Source organism: Schistocerca nitens, chromosome 5 (genome assembly GCF_023898315.1).
Source record: "Schistocerca nitens isolate TAMUIC-IGC-003100 chromosome 5, iqSchNite1.1, whole genome shotgun sequence".
Classification (NCBI taxonomy): domain Eukaryota; kingdom Metazoa; phylum Arthropoda; class Insecta; order Orthoptera; family Acrididae; genus Schistocerca; species Schistocerca nitens.
In genome coordinates, this window is record NC_064618.1 from 216,802,237 (window position 1) to 216,819,602 (window position 17,366).

General features: G+C 43.0%; 1 protein-coding gene across 1 annotated transcript in view; it reads right to left on the reverse strand.

Moving 5' to 3' along the window:
* The window catches only part of LOC126259554 (glutamate receptor 1-like), a 545,373-nt gene that overhangs the window by 36,762 nt on the left and 491,245 nt on the right, over positions 1-17,366 (reverse strand). Inside the window, exons 13-14 of the mRNA XM_049956439.1 lie at positions 3,071-3,377; positions 2,893-3,013 (exon numbers count right to left, since the gene is read on the reverse strand). Of these exons, the coding sequence (XP_049812396.1) occupies positions 2,893-3,013; positions 3,071-3,377 (428 nt within the window). The remainder of the gene's footprint in view (positions 1-2,892; positions 3,014-3,070; positions 3,378-17,366) is intronic.

A 17,366-nucleotide genomic window follows, 5' to 3' on the forward strand; every position in this document is an offset into this window, starting at 1 on the left:
GTACTCTTCGCTTTCGATCGGCTTCGAATCTGTTGTAGTGTAGCACAAAATAAGAGAGTCATATTGATTTATACTTGCCTACAACGGTCGTTAAGGGAGTGGAACAACCTCTTGGGAAAAACAACAGAGTTTAATACTTCGGAATGCATACTGTTGAAACGGTAACAGATGTGAAAAAGAACTTTACGTAAAAGTTCTGTGGTTTTTAAAGTTACGTTACAACGACGCACCCAGATTTGCCGAAACACTACTTTGTTTTAAATCCCCTTTCAACCCCACTCCCCACCGCTATATTTTTTTTTTCATGAAAATATTTGACTAATAGCAAATCGCATTGCATCAGTAGTACCCTGAAGTGATATTCCAAAGACGCATCTGTCAGAGATAAGCTACAAAAATCTTTAAATTATAGTTGAGTACTCACACAATATGATCCGCTTGATGCTAGTTGTCTTGTTGGGATGTTAAATAATTCGTTCCCAGATAAATGTATGCTGAACGTTCTACATACATATTTAATTTTAATTTTTTGAAATCAATGATGTCTCGTGTTGCACTGAGTTTTTGTGATTGATGAATGTTTCAGTTTTCAAGTCGTAACCTCTCCAGATTTAATTATGTTTTATTGGAAACTATTTTTACATTACTGTTGTAGTATTATTGTAAATCCGTACAAAAATAAGAATGTTTAGCATTTTTTGAGTTAAAAAATTATGAATGAACTTTGAGTTTTCAAGGGGGGTGTTTCAACCCTTAGGGGATTACGACGGGCATGTTTAAAAATGTGTGACTTATTTTGCTCTACATTAAAACATATTCAAAGCCGATCAAAATCGAAGTTTATCACTTGGGTAGATTTATTTATTTGTGCTACAGCAATACAACTGACTTCCTCAATGAGTTGATCATCAGGAAACATACGGACTGAGGTCATTAGGGCTATAGTTGTCAGAGTGACATGTCCACTGTGGTGGACGCTCGGAACTTCATGATCTGATGTTACCGTGGCTGTAGTGGTGAGACTGATACGCCAACTGGATTATACGAGGTTTGTCCGGAAAATACGTATAAAAGTTGAATAATGTCTTTATGTTACAAGCTGTAGTCACCGCCAGGTGGGACTTCTGCTGTAATCAATCCCATCAACTCTCAGTTCGAGTCAGAGCACTCTGCGTGAAGGTGGGAGTGTGCGGCAGCTTGTTGACAGTTACCCTTTTTCACCTGCCGTCGGCACGTAGCTCTCTCTGATTGAGGAAGAGCGCGTCAGTATCAAGTTTCTTGCAAAGCTAGGCAAGAATAGCCGTGAGATTTTTGAGTGTTTGAAACAGGTTTACGGAGACAATTCTCTGAAGGAACCAACCGTGAACAATGGTTAAAAAGGTTCCGGGATGATAGAGAAGAAGTGAACGGTGACCCTCGCCCAGGCCGCCCGTCGACATCGAGTTCCGATGCAAATGTTGAACGAATTCGGGCTTGTGTTCTTAAAGACCGTAGATTGACAGTCAGAATGATTACTGACGAGCTGTCAATCCCCAAAACAATCGTTCACGAAATCCTGACACAAAAACTTGAAATGAAGAAATTGGATGCGAAAATCGTACCGAAGCTCTTGACGCCAGAACAGAAAGCAAAGAGGGTTCAGTGCTGTGAGGATTGGTTGAAAGCAGAGGAACGAGGGGACTTTCTCAACCGAGTCATTACTGGAGACGAGTCCTGGTTTAACGAATTCGATGTGGAGCTCAAATCTCAAAGCAAGGAGTGGAAACTAGCAGGAGAACCGAGAACAAAAAAGTTGCGAAAATCAAGATCCAATGTGAAGACAATATTGACTGTTTTCTTTGATTCGTCGTGTAGTCCGAGTTCGACCGGAGTTGGCAAAAGGCGGCAGGTGGATCCTTCATCACGACAATGCGCCCGCTCACACGTCACTCGTGCGCGAGTTTTTGGCCCGAAGCTCAATCACCGTGACAGACCACCCGCCTTATTCACCCGGTTTAGCTCCGTGTGACTTCTTCATGTTCCCGAAATGCAAAATGGTGCTTCGGGGGCGGCACTTGGGAGATGTGGAAGCCATCAAGGCGGAAACGACACAGCAAGTTAACAACGTCACAACTGAAGACTTTCAGCAATCCAGAATGAGATTTTCACTCTTCAGCGGAGTGTGCGCTGTTATGAAACTTCCTGGCAGATTAAAACTGTGTGCCGGACCGAGACTCGAACTCGGGACCTTTGCCTTTCGCGGGCAAGTGCTCTACCAACTGAGCTACACAAGGACGACTCACGCCCCGTCCTCACAGCTTTACTTCTGCCAGTACCTCGTCTCCTACATTCCAAACTTTACAGTCGCTCTCCTGCCAGGAAGTTTCATATCAGCGCACACTCCGCTGCAGAGTGAAAATCTCATTCTGGAAACATCCCCCAGGCTGTGGCTAAGCCATGTCTCCGCAATATCCTTTCTTTCAGGTGTGCTAGTTCTGCAAGGTTCGCAGGAGAGCTTCTGTAAGGTTCGGAAGGTAGGAAGTTAGGAAGGTAGGAGGCGAAGTACAGGCAGAAGTAAAGCTGTGAGGACGGGGCGTGAGTCGTGCTTGGGTAGCTCAGTTGTTAGAGCACTTGCCCGCGAAAGGCAAAGGTCCCGAGTTCGAGTCTCGGTCCGGCACACAGTTTTAATCTGCCAGGAAGTTTCACTTTCAGCAATGTTATCAACAGTGGAAACGGCGTTGGCAAAAGTGTATCGCGTCTCAGGGCGAGTATTTTGAAGGAGACCATATTGTAATACCTGAATAATTGTAAAATAAAGTTATTATTCAACTTTTATACGTATTTTCCGGACAAATCTCGTACACCAGAAAATGCACAGTCTGAGGTGACTAGGAGTTAAAGGATGAGGCTGACCTGGGCGCTATGTCACTGCCCTGCTGCATGAAGGCCCCGAGGGCGAACCACAGGCTGTTGAGGATGCTGAACTCGTTGGTGAGCGCGCCGCCGGCGGGATCCTTGCCGCCCCCGCCGCCCGCTCCTCCGCCCCCGCCGACCCCGACGGCGCCGATGCCGACGACGCCGTCGGCCGGGCAGGGTCCGGGCCCGCTGACGAATGCGAGCCCGGGGGGCTCTTGGAAGGCGGGCTGCAGCAGGCGCCACTCGTAGGGCGAGAAGCGCGACACGATGAAGAGCACGATGCTGACGCCCACGTACGAGAAGATGACGCACACCCAGATCTCCTTGCTGAGCGGGTTCAGGAAGCTGAACACGCCCGGCTTCTGCTTCACCGGCTTCTTGATCATGATGCTGATGCCCAGCGACATGAACGGCTTGCTGAAGTCGATCACGCGCTCCCGCTCCGACGTGATTGTCATCGACGCGATCGCGATGTCCGCCTCCTGGTGGCATACCGCAATGATTTCACGATGACTCGTGCTGCGATCGTAACACATAATCACTTTTGTAGCATCACATTGTTGCAGATTTCGATATCAACTACGCGGGTTGGAACTTTAATAGTGACAACTATCTATTTACAGCTCGTACAAAATAGATACGTTTTCAAAGTTTTAATTACCTTCAAATTAGAGTCACCAGCATTGTGCATAACCCGTTTCCAGCGATGTGGAAGTCGTAGGATACCCTTCGCAGCGCCAGTTGTGTTGGCAGTTCGAGCAGCTTGGTCTATTGCCCGACGAATTTGTAGCAGTTCTGAAGCGAGTTGAACTCACGAGCGCTTACGTCAGGGGAGTGCAGTAGATGGTATACACATACAACCATTACCACCGTCATACCTTAGCAAAAGATCTTGCTGAAAACCCAAGGACTCTGGGGGTTGGGTCGTTTGGGGAAGGAGACCAGACAGCGAGGTCATCGGTCTCATCGGATTAGGGAAGGACTGGGAAGGAAGTCGGCCGTGCCCTTTGAAAGGAACCATCCCGGCATTTGCCTGGAGAGATTTAGGGAAATCACGGAAAACCTAAATCAGGATGGCCGGACGCGGGATTGAACCGTCGTCCTCCCGAATGCTAGTCCAGTGTCTAACCACTGCGCCACCTCGCTCGGTGGAAATTCTGGTCTTACGTAAAATCGGTAAGCGGGTCGAAGGCTTCCATCAAATCACTCACTGATCATTCTGGCCTGGCAACGGAAGACAGCAAAACGAAAGCTGAAATTTTAAATTTAGCATTTGAGAAATTTTTCACGCAGGAGGATCGTACAAACATACCGTCGTTTGAGTCTCGTACAGATTCCAGTATGGAGGACATAGTGATAGACATCCCTGGGGTTGTGAAGCAGCTGAATGGGTTGGAAACAAATAAATCTCCAGGTCCTGATGGGATTCCAGTTCGGTTTTACAGAGAGTACACTACTACATTGATTCCTAACTTAGCTTGCATTTATCGCGAATCTCTTGCCCAACGTCAAGTTCCGAGCGACTGAAAAAAAGCGCAGGTGACGCCTGTATACAGGGTGTTACAAAAAGGTACGGCCAAACTTTCAGGAAACATTCTTCACACACAAAGAAAGAAAATATGGTATGTGGACATGTGTCCGGAAATGCTTACTTTCCATGTTGGAGCTAATTTTATTACTTCTCTTCAAATCACATTAACCACGGATGGAAACACACAGCAACAGAACGTACAAGCGTGACTTCAAACACTTGGTTAAAGGAAATGTTCAAAATGTCCTCCGTTAGCGAGGATACATCCATCCACCCTCCGTCGCATGGAATCCCTGATGCGCTAATGCAGCCCTGGAGAACGGCGTATTGTATCACAGCCGTCCACAATACGAGCACGAAGAGTCTCTACATTTGGTACCGTATACAAGAGCTTTCAAATGCCCCCGTAAATGAAAGTCAAGAGGGTTGAGGTCAGGAGAGCGTGGAGGCCATGGAATTGGTCCGCCTCTACCAATCCATCGGTCACCGAATCTGTTGTTGAGAAGCGTACGAACACTTCGACTGAAATGTGCAGGAGCTCCATCGCGCATGAACCACATGTTGTGTCGTACTTGTAAAGGCACATGTTCTAGCAGCACAGGTAGAGTATCCCGCATGAAATCATGATAGCGTGCTCCATTGAGCGTAGGTGGACGAAACTAAAATGACCTATTGCAAAAACAGACATAATGTCTTACGGGATAACAGCAAACAGTGATTTTATAATGTGACTTAAAATCCGTCTTGATTGCAATTTTTTTTTTTTTTTATTATTCATATGACCGGTTTCGGTTCATTCAGAACCATCTTCAGATCTGTAAAAGTAATTATACTAATTTACTATTTCACGAAAGCAAATCTTTTTCATCCTATCTAATCAACATCAAATGTACCAGAACGTACCTGATATTTCAGTTACAGGAGTAACCCGTCCAAATCCAGCAACTTTCACATGCTACGTCACATAAAATTGGTTGGCAGAGTGCACGTCATTTATATTAATTATAACACTATTACCGACAGGTGGCGTCTGGTACATTCGTTACATTCCATTTGCACATACTGTATTCAGTAGATCTTTTTTATATTAAAAATATTTAATTAAAATATGTAGATGTCAAAGCTAAAATTCTGTACTTGTCAGGATTAAAAACAGTAAAATTATCATTTTTATACGATCTAAAAGGCATAGGGCGATTTATATATCTATGGTGCTGGTGTGAACATGTTTTCTTCTACGGTCTGCTTCCGTGGTTCCCGCCACTTTGGTGTTGTGCCGCGGTCCGCTCAGTCGTCTGCTGTCCATCGCCGCGGGCAAGAGGGCCGCACAGGAGGGCCCCGTCAACGACGCCAGGCGTTGCACGCGTCTTCCGGCTTCTCCACCGCGCACCATCTCTCATCCCTCGGCCTGGATCTCCATACGCAACAGTTGTCATCTTAGTAGGTCGTCATAAATGCTAAAATAGGTGTTATGATTGAATTCGCTTTGTTCGTTGAGGATTAAATCTGGATCTTTATTTTTGTGGGTGTATATTTCGATCTCTTCTAAAATGTTAAGAAACCGTCCCTTGTGAGCTCTATGCAGGATGTCTAAGTTGTTTTCAATATTCGTGACTGAGTGCTTTGTCGCAGCCATATGCGCCCCAAAAGCTGTTTTGTTTTGAGAGTAGGTGTGCTCCCTGAATCTGGTTTCAAAGTTCCTACCAGTCTGCCCTATATATTGTTTACAGCAGTCATTACATTTGATTTTATATACACCTGAATCCTGAAATTTATTCCTACTATTACATATTCTATACCGGAGTTTCAATTTTAACGTGTTATTTGTTCGGAACCCTATTTTAACGTCAGATTTACGAAAGCATCTTTCAATTTTGTCTGCAATTCTTCCATTGTAAGTGAGAGCTACATATTTTTTCTTGTTGTTCCTCTTAACTGCTACTTGACTTCCTTCTGTTTGTTCCATTTGCCTCTTCTTTATCTTCCTATAAATATTCATCACCTGCTTACACGTATATCCGTTCGCTACGGCCACTTGTTTTAAAATATTTTACTCCTTTTCTACTTCGTGTTGGCTTAGTGGCAATCTTAATAGCCTGTATACCATCGAAGTAAAATATGCCCATTTGTATCGCGGTGGGTGACAAGAGCGCTCATTGATAACTAGATCCGTACACGTAGGTTTTCTGAATATGCTAAATTCATGCTTCCCATTTTTCTTTATTAGTGTTAAATCTAAGTCATCTATACGGTTGTTTTCTTCAAATTCCATGGTGAATCTAATTTTTCGGGTGTTGAGAGCTCATTTTTTGTGCTAAGTTTTCGATATCATTTTTATCTCCTTTGTATAATAAAATGGAGTCGTCCACATATCTCCTGTAATATACAATTTTCTCAGCGATATTAGGATTTTCATCAAAGAATTTGTTTTCTAAGTGATTTACAAAAATGTCAGCCAGCGTCCCAGCTAAACTGTTCCCCATTGCCAGCCCGTCTTTTTGTTGATAAATTTTAGCATTGAAAGTAAAGTAATTGAACGACAAGACTTGTTCCAACACTTCCACTAGTTCAATCACTTCCCCCAGTGCCAATTTACCATGAGTGAGGAGATTTTTCTTAATTATCTCAATCGTTTCTTTTACGGGAATGTTTGTGTACAGATTGGTGACATCCAATGAAGCTAGTGACGCATTCCGAGGTATAAGTACGTCTTTAATTTGCTCGGCAAATTCGTAGCTGTTGCTAATGTTGAAAGTCTGACGATATGTATATGCCGCCTTCAATCTGTTATTTAGCTCTTTATTTAATTTATAACTTGGGCTGCTGGTGTTATTAACGATTGGGCGAATCGATTTTTCAACTTTATGGAGCTTTATTTGTGGTTGTAATTCGGGGATTCGCGGATTCATTACTTTCAGTTTAAACTTTTCCTCCTCTGTGAATAGAAACACACTGTTATCTATTTGTTTCCTTATTTCTGTTTGAAATTTCTTGGTTGGATCTTTCTTGACTTCTACTATTCCGTTTTCCATAAAGAACTTTTCAGTTTTCTCTATATAGTCTGTATCATGTATTAAAACCATAGTGCCGCCCTTATCTGCCTTTGTGATGATAGCCTTACGTGATTCTGACTTCTTATTCAAGCCCTTAAGAGTTAGTAGTTCGTTTCTGTTCTTGTGATCTGAGTGCATTTCATCTACAATACAATACAATACAATAAAAAAGACTGTCGCAGAAGTGAAAATTGCATGTGATATCGCAAATATGAATAGATACGAACAGACGAACACGGCAAATAAAGTAAAGAAGTCGATTATAGATGAAATGCACTCAGATCACAAGAACAGAAACGAACTACTAACTCTTAAGGGCTTGAATAAGAAGTCAGAATCACGTAAGGCTATCATCACAAAGGCAGATAAGGGCGGCACTATGGTTTTAATACATGATACAGACTATATAGAGAAAACTGAAAAGTTCTTTATGGAAAACGGAATAGTAGAAGTCAAGAAAGATCCAACCAAGAAATTTCAAACAGAAATAAGGAAACAAATAGATAACAGTGTGTTTCTATTCACAGAGGAGGAAAAGTTTAAACTGAAAGTAATGAATCCGCGAATCCCCGAATTACAACCACAAATAAAGCTCCATAAAGTTGAAAAATCGATTCGCCCAATCGTTAATAACACCAGCAGCCCAAGTTATAAATTAAATAAAGAGCTAAATAACAGATTGAAGGCGGCATATACATATCGTCGGACTTTCAACATTAGCAACAGCTACGAATTTGCCGAGCAAATTAAAGACGTACTTATACCTCGGAATGCGTCACTAGCTTCATTGGATGTCACCAATCTGTACACAAACATTCCCGTAAAAGAAACGATTGAGATAATTAAGAAAAATCTCCTCACTCATGGTAAATTGGCACTGGGGGAAGTGATTGAACTAGTGGAAATGTTGGAACAAGTCTTGTCGTTCAATTACTTTACTTTCAATGGTAAAATTTATCAACAAAAAGACGGGCTGGCAATGGGGAACAGTTTAGCTGGGACGCTGGCTGACATTTTTGTAAATCACTTAGAAAACAAATTCTTTGATGAAAATCCTAATATCGCTGAGAAAATTGTATATTACAGGAGATATGTGGACGACTCCATTTTATTATACAAAGGAGATAAAAATGATATCGAAAACTTAGCACAAAAAATGAGCTCTCAACACCCGAAAGTTAGATTCACCATGGAATTTGAAGAAAACAACCGTACAGATTACTTAGATTTAACACTAATAAAGAAAAATGGGAAGCATGAATTTAGCATATTCAGAAAACCTACGTGTACGGATCTAGTTATCAATGAGCGCTCTTGTCACCCACCGCGATACAAATGGGCATATTTTACTTCGATGGTATACAGGCTACTAAGATTGCCACTAAGCCAACACGAAGTAGAAAAGGAGTTAAATATTTTAAAACAAGTGGCCGTAGCGAACGGATATACGTGTAAGCAGGTGATGAATATTTATAGGAAGATAAAGAAGAGGCAAATGGAACAAACAGAAGGAAGTCAAGTAGCAGTTAAGAGGAACAACAAGAAAAAATATGTAGCTCTCACTTACAATGGAAGAATTGCAGACAAAATTGAAAGATGCTTTCGTAAATCTGACGTTAAAATAGGGTTCCGAACAAATAACACGTTAAAATTGAAACTCCGGTATAGAATATGTAATAGTAGGAATAAATTTCAGGATTCAGGTGTATATAAAATCAAATGTAATGACTGCTGTAAACAATATATAGGGCAGACTGGTAGGAACTTTGAAACCAGATTCAGGGAGCACACCTACTCTCAAAACAAAACAGCTTTTGGGGCGCATATGGCTGCGACAAAGCACTCAGTCACGAATATTGAAAACAACTTAGACATCCTGCATAGAGCTCACAAGGGACGGTTTCTTAACATTTTAGAAGAGATCGAAATATACACCCACAAAAATAAAGATCCAGATTTAATCCTCAACGAACAAAGCGAATTCAATCATAACACCTATTTTAGCATTTATGACGACCTACTAAGATGACAACTGTTGCGTATGGAGATCCAGGCCGAGGGATGAGAGATGGTGCGCGGTGGAGAAGCCGGAAGACGCGTGCAACGCCTGGCGTCGTTGACGGGGCCCTCCTGTGCGGCCCTCTTGCCCGCGGCGATGGACAGCAGACGACTGAGCGGACCGCGGCACAACACCAAAGTGGCGGGAACCACGGAAGCAGACCGTAGAAGAAAACATGTTCACACCAGCACCATAGATATATAAATCGCCCTATGCCTTTTAGATCGAATAAAAATGATAATTTTACTGTTTTTAATCCTGACAAGTACAGAATTTTAGCTTTGACATCTACATATTTTAATTAAATATTTTTAATATAAAAAAGATCTACTGAATACAGTATGTGCAAATGGAATGTAACGAATGTACCAGACGCCACCTGTCGGTAATAGTGTTATAATTAATATAAATGACGTGCACTCTGCCAACCGATTTTATGTGACGTAGCATGTGAAAGTTGCTGGATTTGGACGGGTTACTCCTGTAACTGCAATATCAGGTACGTTCTGGTACATTTGATGTTGATTAGATAGGATGAAAAAGATTTGCTTTCGTGAAATAGTAAATTAGTATAATTACTTTTACAGATCTGAAGATGGTTCTGAATGAACCGAAACCGGTCATATGAATAATAAAAAAAAAAAATTGCAATCAAGACGGATTTTAAGTAACATTATAAAATGACCTATAACATGGAAATTAAGCGTTTCCGGACACATGTCCACATAACATCCTTTCTTTGTTTGTGTGAGGAATGTTTCCTGAAAGTTTGGCCGTACCTTTTTTTAACATCCTGTATAAGAAGGGTAGACGGACGGATCCTCAAAATTACAGACCAATATCCTTAACATCGGTTTGTTGCAGGATTCTCGAACATATTCTCAGTTCGAATATAATGAATTTTCTTGAGACAGATAAATTGCTGTCCATTAATCAGCACGGCTTTAGAAAGTTAGAAAGCATCGCTCCTGCGAAACGCAACTCGCCCTTTATTCACATGATATCTTGCGAACCGTGGATGAAGGGTATCAGACGGATGCTATATTCCTTGACTTCCGGAAAGTGTTTGACTCGGTGCCCCACTGCAGACTCCTAACTAAGGTACAAGCATATGGGATTGGTTCCCAAATATGTGAGTGACTCGAAGGCTTCTTAAGTAATAGAACCCACTACGTTCTCCTCGATGGTGAGTGTTCGCCGGAGGTGAGGGTATCATCTGGAGTGCTCCAGGGAAGTGTGGTGGGTCCGCTGTTGTTTTCTATCTACACAAATAATCTTTTGGATAGGGTGGATAAGAATGTGCGGCTGTTTGCTGATAATGCTGTGGTGCACGGGAAGGCGTCATCGTTGAGTGACTGTCGGAGGATACAAGATGTCTTGGACAGGATTTGTGATTGGTGTAAAGAATGGCAGCTAACTTTAAATATAGATAAATGTAAATTAATGCAGATGAATAGGAAAAAGAATCCCGTAATGTTTGAATACTCCATTAGTAGTGTAGCGCTTGACACAGTCACGTCGATTAAATACACTCCTGGAAATTGAAATAAGAACACCGTGAATTCATTGTCCCAGGAAGGGGAAACTTTATTGACACATTCCTGGGGTCAGATACATCACATGATCACACTGACAGAACCACAGGCACATAGACACAGGCAACAGAGCATGCACAATGTCGGCACTAGTACAGTGTATATCCACCTTTCGCAGCAATGCAGGCTGCTATTCTCCCATGGAGACGATCGTAGAGATGCTGGATGTAGTCCTGTGGAACGGCTTGCCATGCCATTTCCACCTGGCGCCTCAGTTGGACCAGCGTTCGTGCTGGACGTGCAGACCGCGTGAGACGACGCTTCATCCAGTCCCAAACATGCTCAATGGGGGACAGATCCGGAGATCGTGCTGGCCAGGGTAGTTGACTTACACCTTCTAGAGCGCGTTGGGTGGCACGGGATACATGCGGACGTGCATTGTCCTGTTGGAACAGCAAGTTCCCTTGCCGGTCTAGGAATGGTAGAACGATGGGTTCGATGAAGGTTTGGATGTACCGTGCACTATTCAGTGTCCCCTCGACGATCACCAGTGGTGTACGGCCAGTGTAGGAGATCGCTCCCCACACCATGATGCCGGGTGTTGGCCCTGTGTGCCTCGGTCGTATGCAGTCCTGATTGTGGCGCTCACCTGCACGGCGCCAAACACGCATACGACCATCATTGGCACCAAGGCAGAAGCGACTCTCATCGCTGAAGACGACACGTCTCCATTCGTCCCTCCATTCACGCCTGTCGCGACACCACTGGAGGCGGGCTGCACGATGTTGGGGCGTGAGCGGAAGACGGCCTAACGGTGTGCGGGACCGTAGCCCAGCTTCATGGAGACGGTTGCGAATGGTCCTCGCCGATACTCCAGGAGCAACAGTGTCCCTAATTTGCTGGGAAGTGGCGGTGCGGTCCCCTACGGCACTGCGTAGGATCCTACGGTCTTGGCGTGCATCCGTGCGTCGCTGCGGTCCGGTCCCAGGTCGACGGGCACGTGCACCTTCCGCCGACCACTGGCGACAACATCGATGTACTGTGGAGACCTCACGCCCCACGTGTTGAGCAATTCGGCGGTACTTCCACCCGGCCTCCCGCATGCCCACTATACGCCCTCGCTCAAAGTCCGTCAACTGCACATACGGTTCACGTCCACGCTGTCGCGGCATGCTACCAGTGTTAAAGACTGCGATGGAGCTCCGTATGCCACGGCAAACTGGCTGACACTGACGGCGGCGGTGCACAAATGCTGCGCAGCTAGCGCCATTCGACGGCCAACACCGCGGTTCCTGGTGTGTCCGCTGTGCCGTGCGTGTGATCATTGCTTGTACAGCCCTCTCGCAGTGTCCGGAGCAAGTATGGTGGGTCTGACACACCGGTGTCAATGTGTTCTTTTTTCCATTTCCAGGAGTGTATTTGGGCGTAACACTGCAGAGCGATATGAAGTGGGACAAGCATGTAATGGCAGTTGTGTGGAAGGCGGATAGTCGTCTTCGGTTCATTGGTAGAATTTTGGGAACATATGGTTCATCTGTAAAGGAGACCGCTTAGAAAACACTAATACGACCTATTCTTGAGTACGGCTCGAGCGTTTGGGATCCCTATCAGGTCGGATTGAGGGAGGACATAGAAGCAATTCAGAGGCGGGCTGCTAGGTTTGTTACTGGTAGGTTTGATCATCATGCGAGTGTTACGGAAATGCTTCAGGAACTCGGGTGGGAGTCTCTGGAGGAAAGGAGGCGTTCTTTTCGTGAATCGCTACTGAGGAAATTTAGAGAACCAGCATGTGAGGCTGACTGCAGTACAATTTTACTGCCGCCAACTTATATTTCGCGGAAAGACCACAAAGAAAAGATAAGAGAGATTAGGGCTCGTACAGAGGCATATAGGCAGTCATTTTTCCCTCTTTCTGTTTGGGAGTGGAACAGGGAGAGAAAATGCTATTTGTGGTACGAGGTACCCTCCGCCACGCACCGTATGGTGGATTGCGGAGTATGTATGTAGATGTAGATGTAGATGTATAGCACTTACCAGCCCCATCAGTCAAACAAATCAGTAACAGGTTGCACTGTACGTGCTTGAGCATTGTCCTGCAAAATGACGGTCAGGTCCTGCAGAAAGTGTCATCACTTCTTTCTCTATGCTGTTCACTTTTGGAACACAACCTGCGACCAGCTTAGAGACAGAAATGATGACACTTTCTGCAGGACCTGACCATCATTTTGCAGGACAATGCTCAAGCACGTACAGAGCAAGCTGTTACTGATTTGTTTGACTGATGGGGCTGGCAAGTGCTACACCACCTACTGCACTCCTCTGATTTAAGCCCTCGTGAGTTCAATTCGATTTATAAACTGAAGGAAACACTTCACGGCATTCGCTTCCGAACTGCTACAAATTCGTCGGGCAATAGACCAAGCCGCTCGAACTGTCAATACAACTGGCACTCCTAAGAGTATCCTACGACTTCCACATCGCTGGCAATAGGTTATACACAAAGGTGGTGGCTACTTTGAAGGTCAGTAAAACTTTGAAACACGTATATATTTTGTACGAGCTGTAAATAAAGTTCCAACCCTCGTACAACTACGACTACATCTGCTTGTACGTGATTACTCTGCAATTTAAGGGAATGGCTTAATAAGTCTGGTAAATTTCCGTGAAAGGGTGGAACATATTTGTTGCGCCTTCACGGTTGGTAAGCTTCATTATTCCAAGGGCAGTATAAAAAATTTCAACAATGTACAGCTTACAGTTCACTGCTGACAGCCGTCTGAATTGGTCAATGTGTCGACTGCGAATGACAATGGAGAAAACGGAGTTCCGTGCTACTAAGGAACCATTTTATTTGAAGGGTTGGACGGCCGCACAAATCAAAACAGAGCTGCGTGGAGTGGCTCGTTGCCGTCCACCTGAGGTCATCACAAAGGAAAACATTGTCAAAATCCATGATATGACAGTGCAAGACCGCCGAGTAAAAATTCGGAGTTGCTGAGACTGTAGGCATTCTACTGAGAGAGTATATAATATCTTGCACGGATAAAGGATTATGAACAAGCTGTATGCGAGGTGGCTTCTACGACTGCTCACAGTCGACCAAACGCGCATCCGTCACATTTCAACAGAAAGTCTAGCGTTGTTCAGTCGCAATTCGCAAGACTCTTTGCACCGATTTGTGACTGCTGATGAAACGTGAATCCATATTTACCAGAGAGAAAACATCAATCAAAACAATGGGCAAAGGCTGGAGAAAGTTCACCAAAAAGGCAAAGATCATTCAATGAGATGGTAAGATAATAGTTGCGGTTCTTTGGCATTCCCAAAGAACAGTCCTCGTAGATTACTTGGATGAAAGCAGAACCGTAACTGGACCAAATTAAGCTTAATTGCTGTATCGTCTGAAACTTCCGTTGGCCGCAGAATGATTAAGGTTGGCACAGAAGATTAGTTCTCTTTCACCAGGATAATGCACCATCCCAATCACCAGGAACAGGAATGGCAAAAGTGCACGAATTTGGCTTTGACTTGCTACCTCGTCAACTGTGTTCATCGGGTGACCTCTTCCTGTTCTCTAACTTGAAATTATGGCTTCCTGCGATGAAATTATCAATAAATGGGGAAGTAATGCAGTAAGCGAGTATTTTGCAGAGATCGACAGAACCTATTTTTATGATGGGATGAAAAAGCTGGAGGTTGTTGGACCAAGTGTATGTCCCTCAACAAATCGAGAACTTAAGTGAGTTGTTAATGAAACATTTCATCTTGCGTTTTTACCAGACTTATCAAAGCATTCTCTAACAGTTGAAAAGCACGTAGAAGAAATGAACACCTGTCATTCGAGGCGAGCTCTGACTGTTCTTATTGAATTATGATGGTTATTTCGTCCTTTGCAGGTGGGAGTAAACGAAATATTCGGACGAGAAAGTTGGTGACAAACATTTGGTTTGATTAAAAACGCCTTTCGTTTAATCATTGCTACCCTTATTATACAAGTGCACTCTCTCCCATATTTCGCATAATTCATAACGAGCTACACTTCTTTGAATTTCTTCCATATCCTCCCTCATTCCTGCCTGGTAAATATCCCATATTACATCCCATACTACATACTACCGCAGAAGAGGAAGGACAAGAAATCTGTTTAATAGCTTTGTTGTAACTTCTAAATATTCTACCAATAAACACTGTCATTCTTCTTCCCCATAACATCGTTCTATTTATTTGCATTACATATTTAATCTTTTATGGGATGTAGTATATGAGATCATTATTGTCGCAGCACCAAAATGCATTAGCTTATAATGGACATGTGATTCAGCGATACGACAGGTAACATTTGAAGCAACAATTTTTTATTCTGTAATCTATAACGATTAAAATTAAATTATTGATTAAGTAGAGCTTCTGGACAACTGTATTCCTTAAAGTATTTTACGGCTACAGACCACGTCCTCTCGTCGGTTATGCTATGCAGGAGGAGTTGAAATTGCCTGAAAAAACTGTTGTGCAGACAGAGACATCAGTTTCTTATTCGTTAGAATTTGTAAGGATATGACTCTCTCCAGTTGTTTAGAAGTACGACCCGAAGTGGCATTTCTCAATCCAGGAAATGAGCAGAAAATTTTATTCTTAAGATGTAAAATGACAGAAAGCTAACAGAACATTTTGTGTCTTATGCTGTGATCAACATTCCACTTCATGATTGATTTTAACTATTGTGATTTGCATCCTCAGTTCGACTACTGTGTTACGTTATTGTAGCATTTTTCCTTGTCAACAGGTGTACATTCCGTAACCGTCCACATTCATTCAACACCAATGTGCCCCTTGTTAAGGCTGTCTAACACGAAGTTCTTTTATTGGATTTTCCACGGTCCACGGGTAACCTCAACGGGTAAAAACAAAACTGTATAGACAAACTATCGCCTATCTACTGTTTGAACATCCCTTATATGAGGTGATTTTTCCACCGTCCCTTCTTATTAGGACTGCGCAGACCTTTGTTAAAACCTCGTAATAGCTTCTACATGCAGGGTGAAATATTTCCACAGCAATGATTAGAGATTTGTTTTCGTTAGACGGATTACGACACTAAATTAATGAAGCAGTTAACTCTATTTTGAAGCTCTATTCTTTCTGCCAAAGAAAACCTGAACAACTGTAAAATCATAGCAATAGGTTTATCATTCATCAGTCTCCTGTCTGGATTGATGCCATCGCCACGAATTTCTCTCCTATACCAACATCTTCATCCCATAGTAGCACTTGCAACCTACGTCCTCAATTATTTGCTGGATGTATTCCAATTTTTGTCTTCCTCTACAGTTTTGACCCTATATAGCTCTCTCCAGTACCACGGAAGAAATTCCCTCATGTTCTAAGAAATGTCCTACCACCCTGCCCCTTCTTCTTCTCAGTGTTTCCCATATATCCTTTCATGCCCGATTCTCCAGGGAACCTCCTCATTCCTTACCGTATCAGTCCACCTACTTTTCAACATTCTTCTGTTGCGCCACAACTCAAATGCTTCGATTCTCTTCTGTTACTGTTTTCCCACAGTACACGTTTCAGTGCAATACAATTCTTTGCTCCAAATGCACATTCTCAGGAATGTCTTTCTCAAATTAAATCCTACGTTTGATACAAGCAGACTTCTCTTGGCCAGGAATGCCATTTTTGGCAGTGCTCCGTCCGTCATGGGTTATTTTGTTGCCTAGGTAGACGAGTTCCTTAAAATCATCTACTTCGCGATTACCAATCTTTATGTTACGTTTTTCACTGTTCTCAATTCTGCAGCTTCTCAATACTTTGCTCTTTCCTCAGTTTACTCTCAATCCATATTGTCTACTCAACAGAATACTCATTCGATTGAACAGATACTGTAAATCTTCTTCATGTCATCAGCGAATCGTATCATCGATTATAAGCTACACAGTTTACAGGAGATATGACGTTAAATACTATTTCACTTACTGTCATAAACGGCGTAAAATTTAAACCATAATTTGAACAATAGTAATCTGCTCCTTTAAGCCCAACACATTACGTTAAAGTTTCTAACAATAATAATTGTGTACGATAATCTTAGTCAAGAAGTAAGTCCACATCGACAGCTAGTAACACACTGACAGATGTAACTAGGCCAAACAGTCAAAGATACAGTCAAAGACAATACCATGTCAGAGATAAAACTACAGTACATGCTAGCTTGCAGTATTCATTTACTAAGAGGTACATTATGATCTTTGGTTCCAGGTAAACCCTGAACGTTAGTGAACTAAATCGTGAAA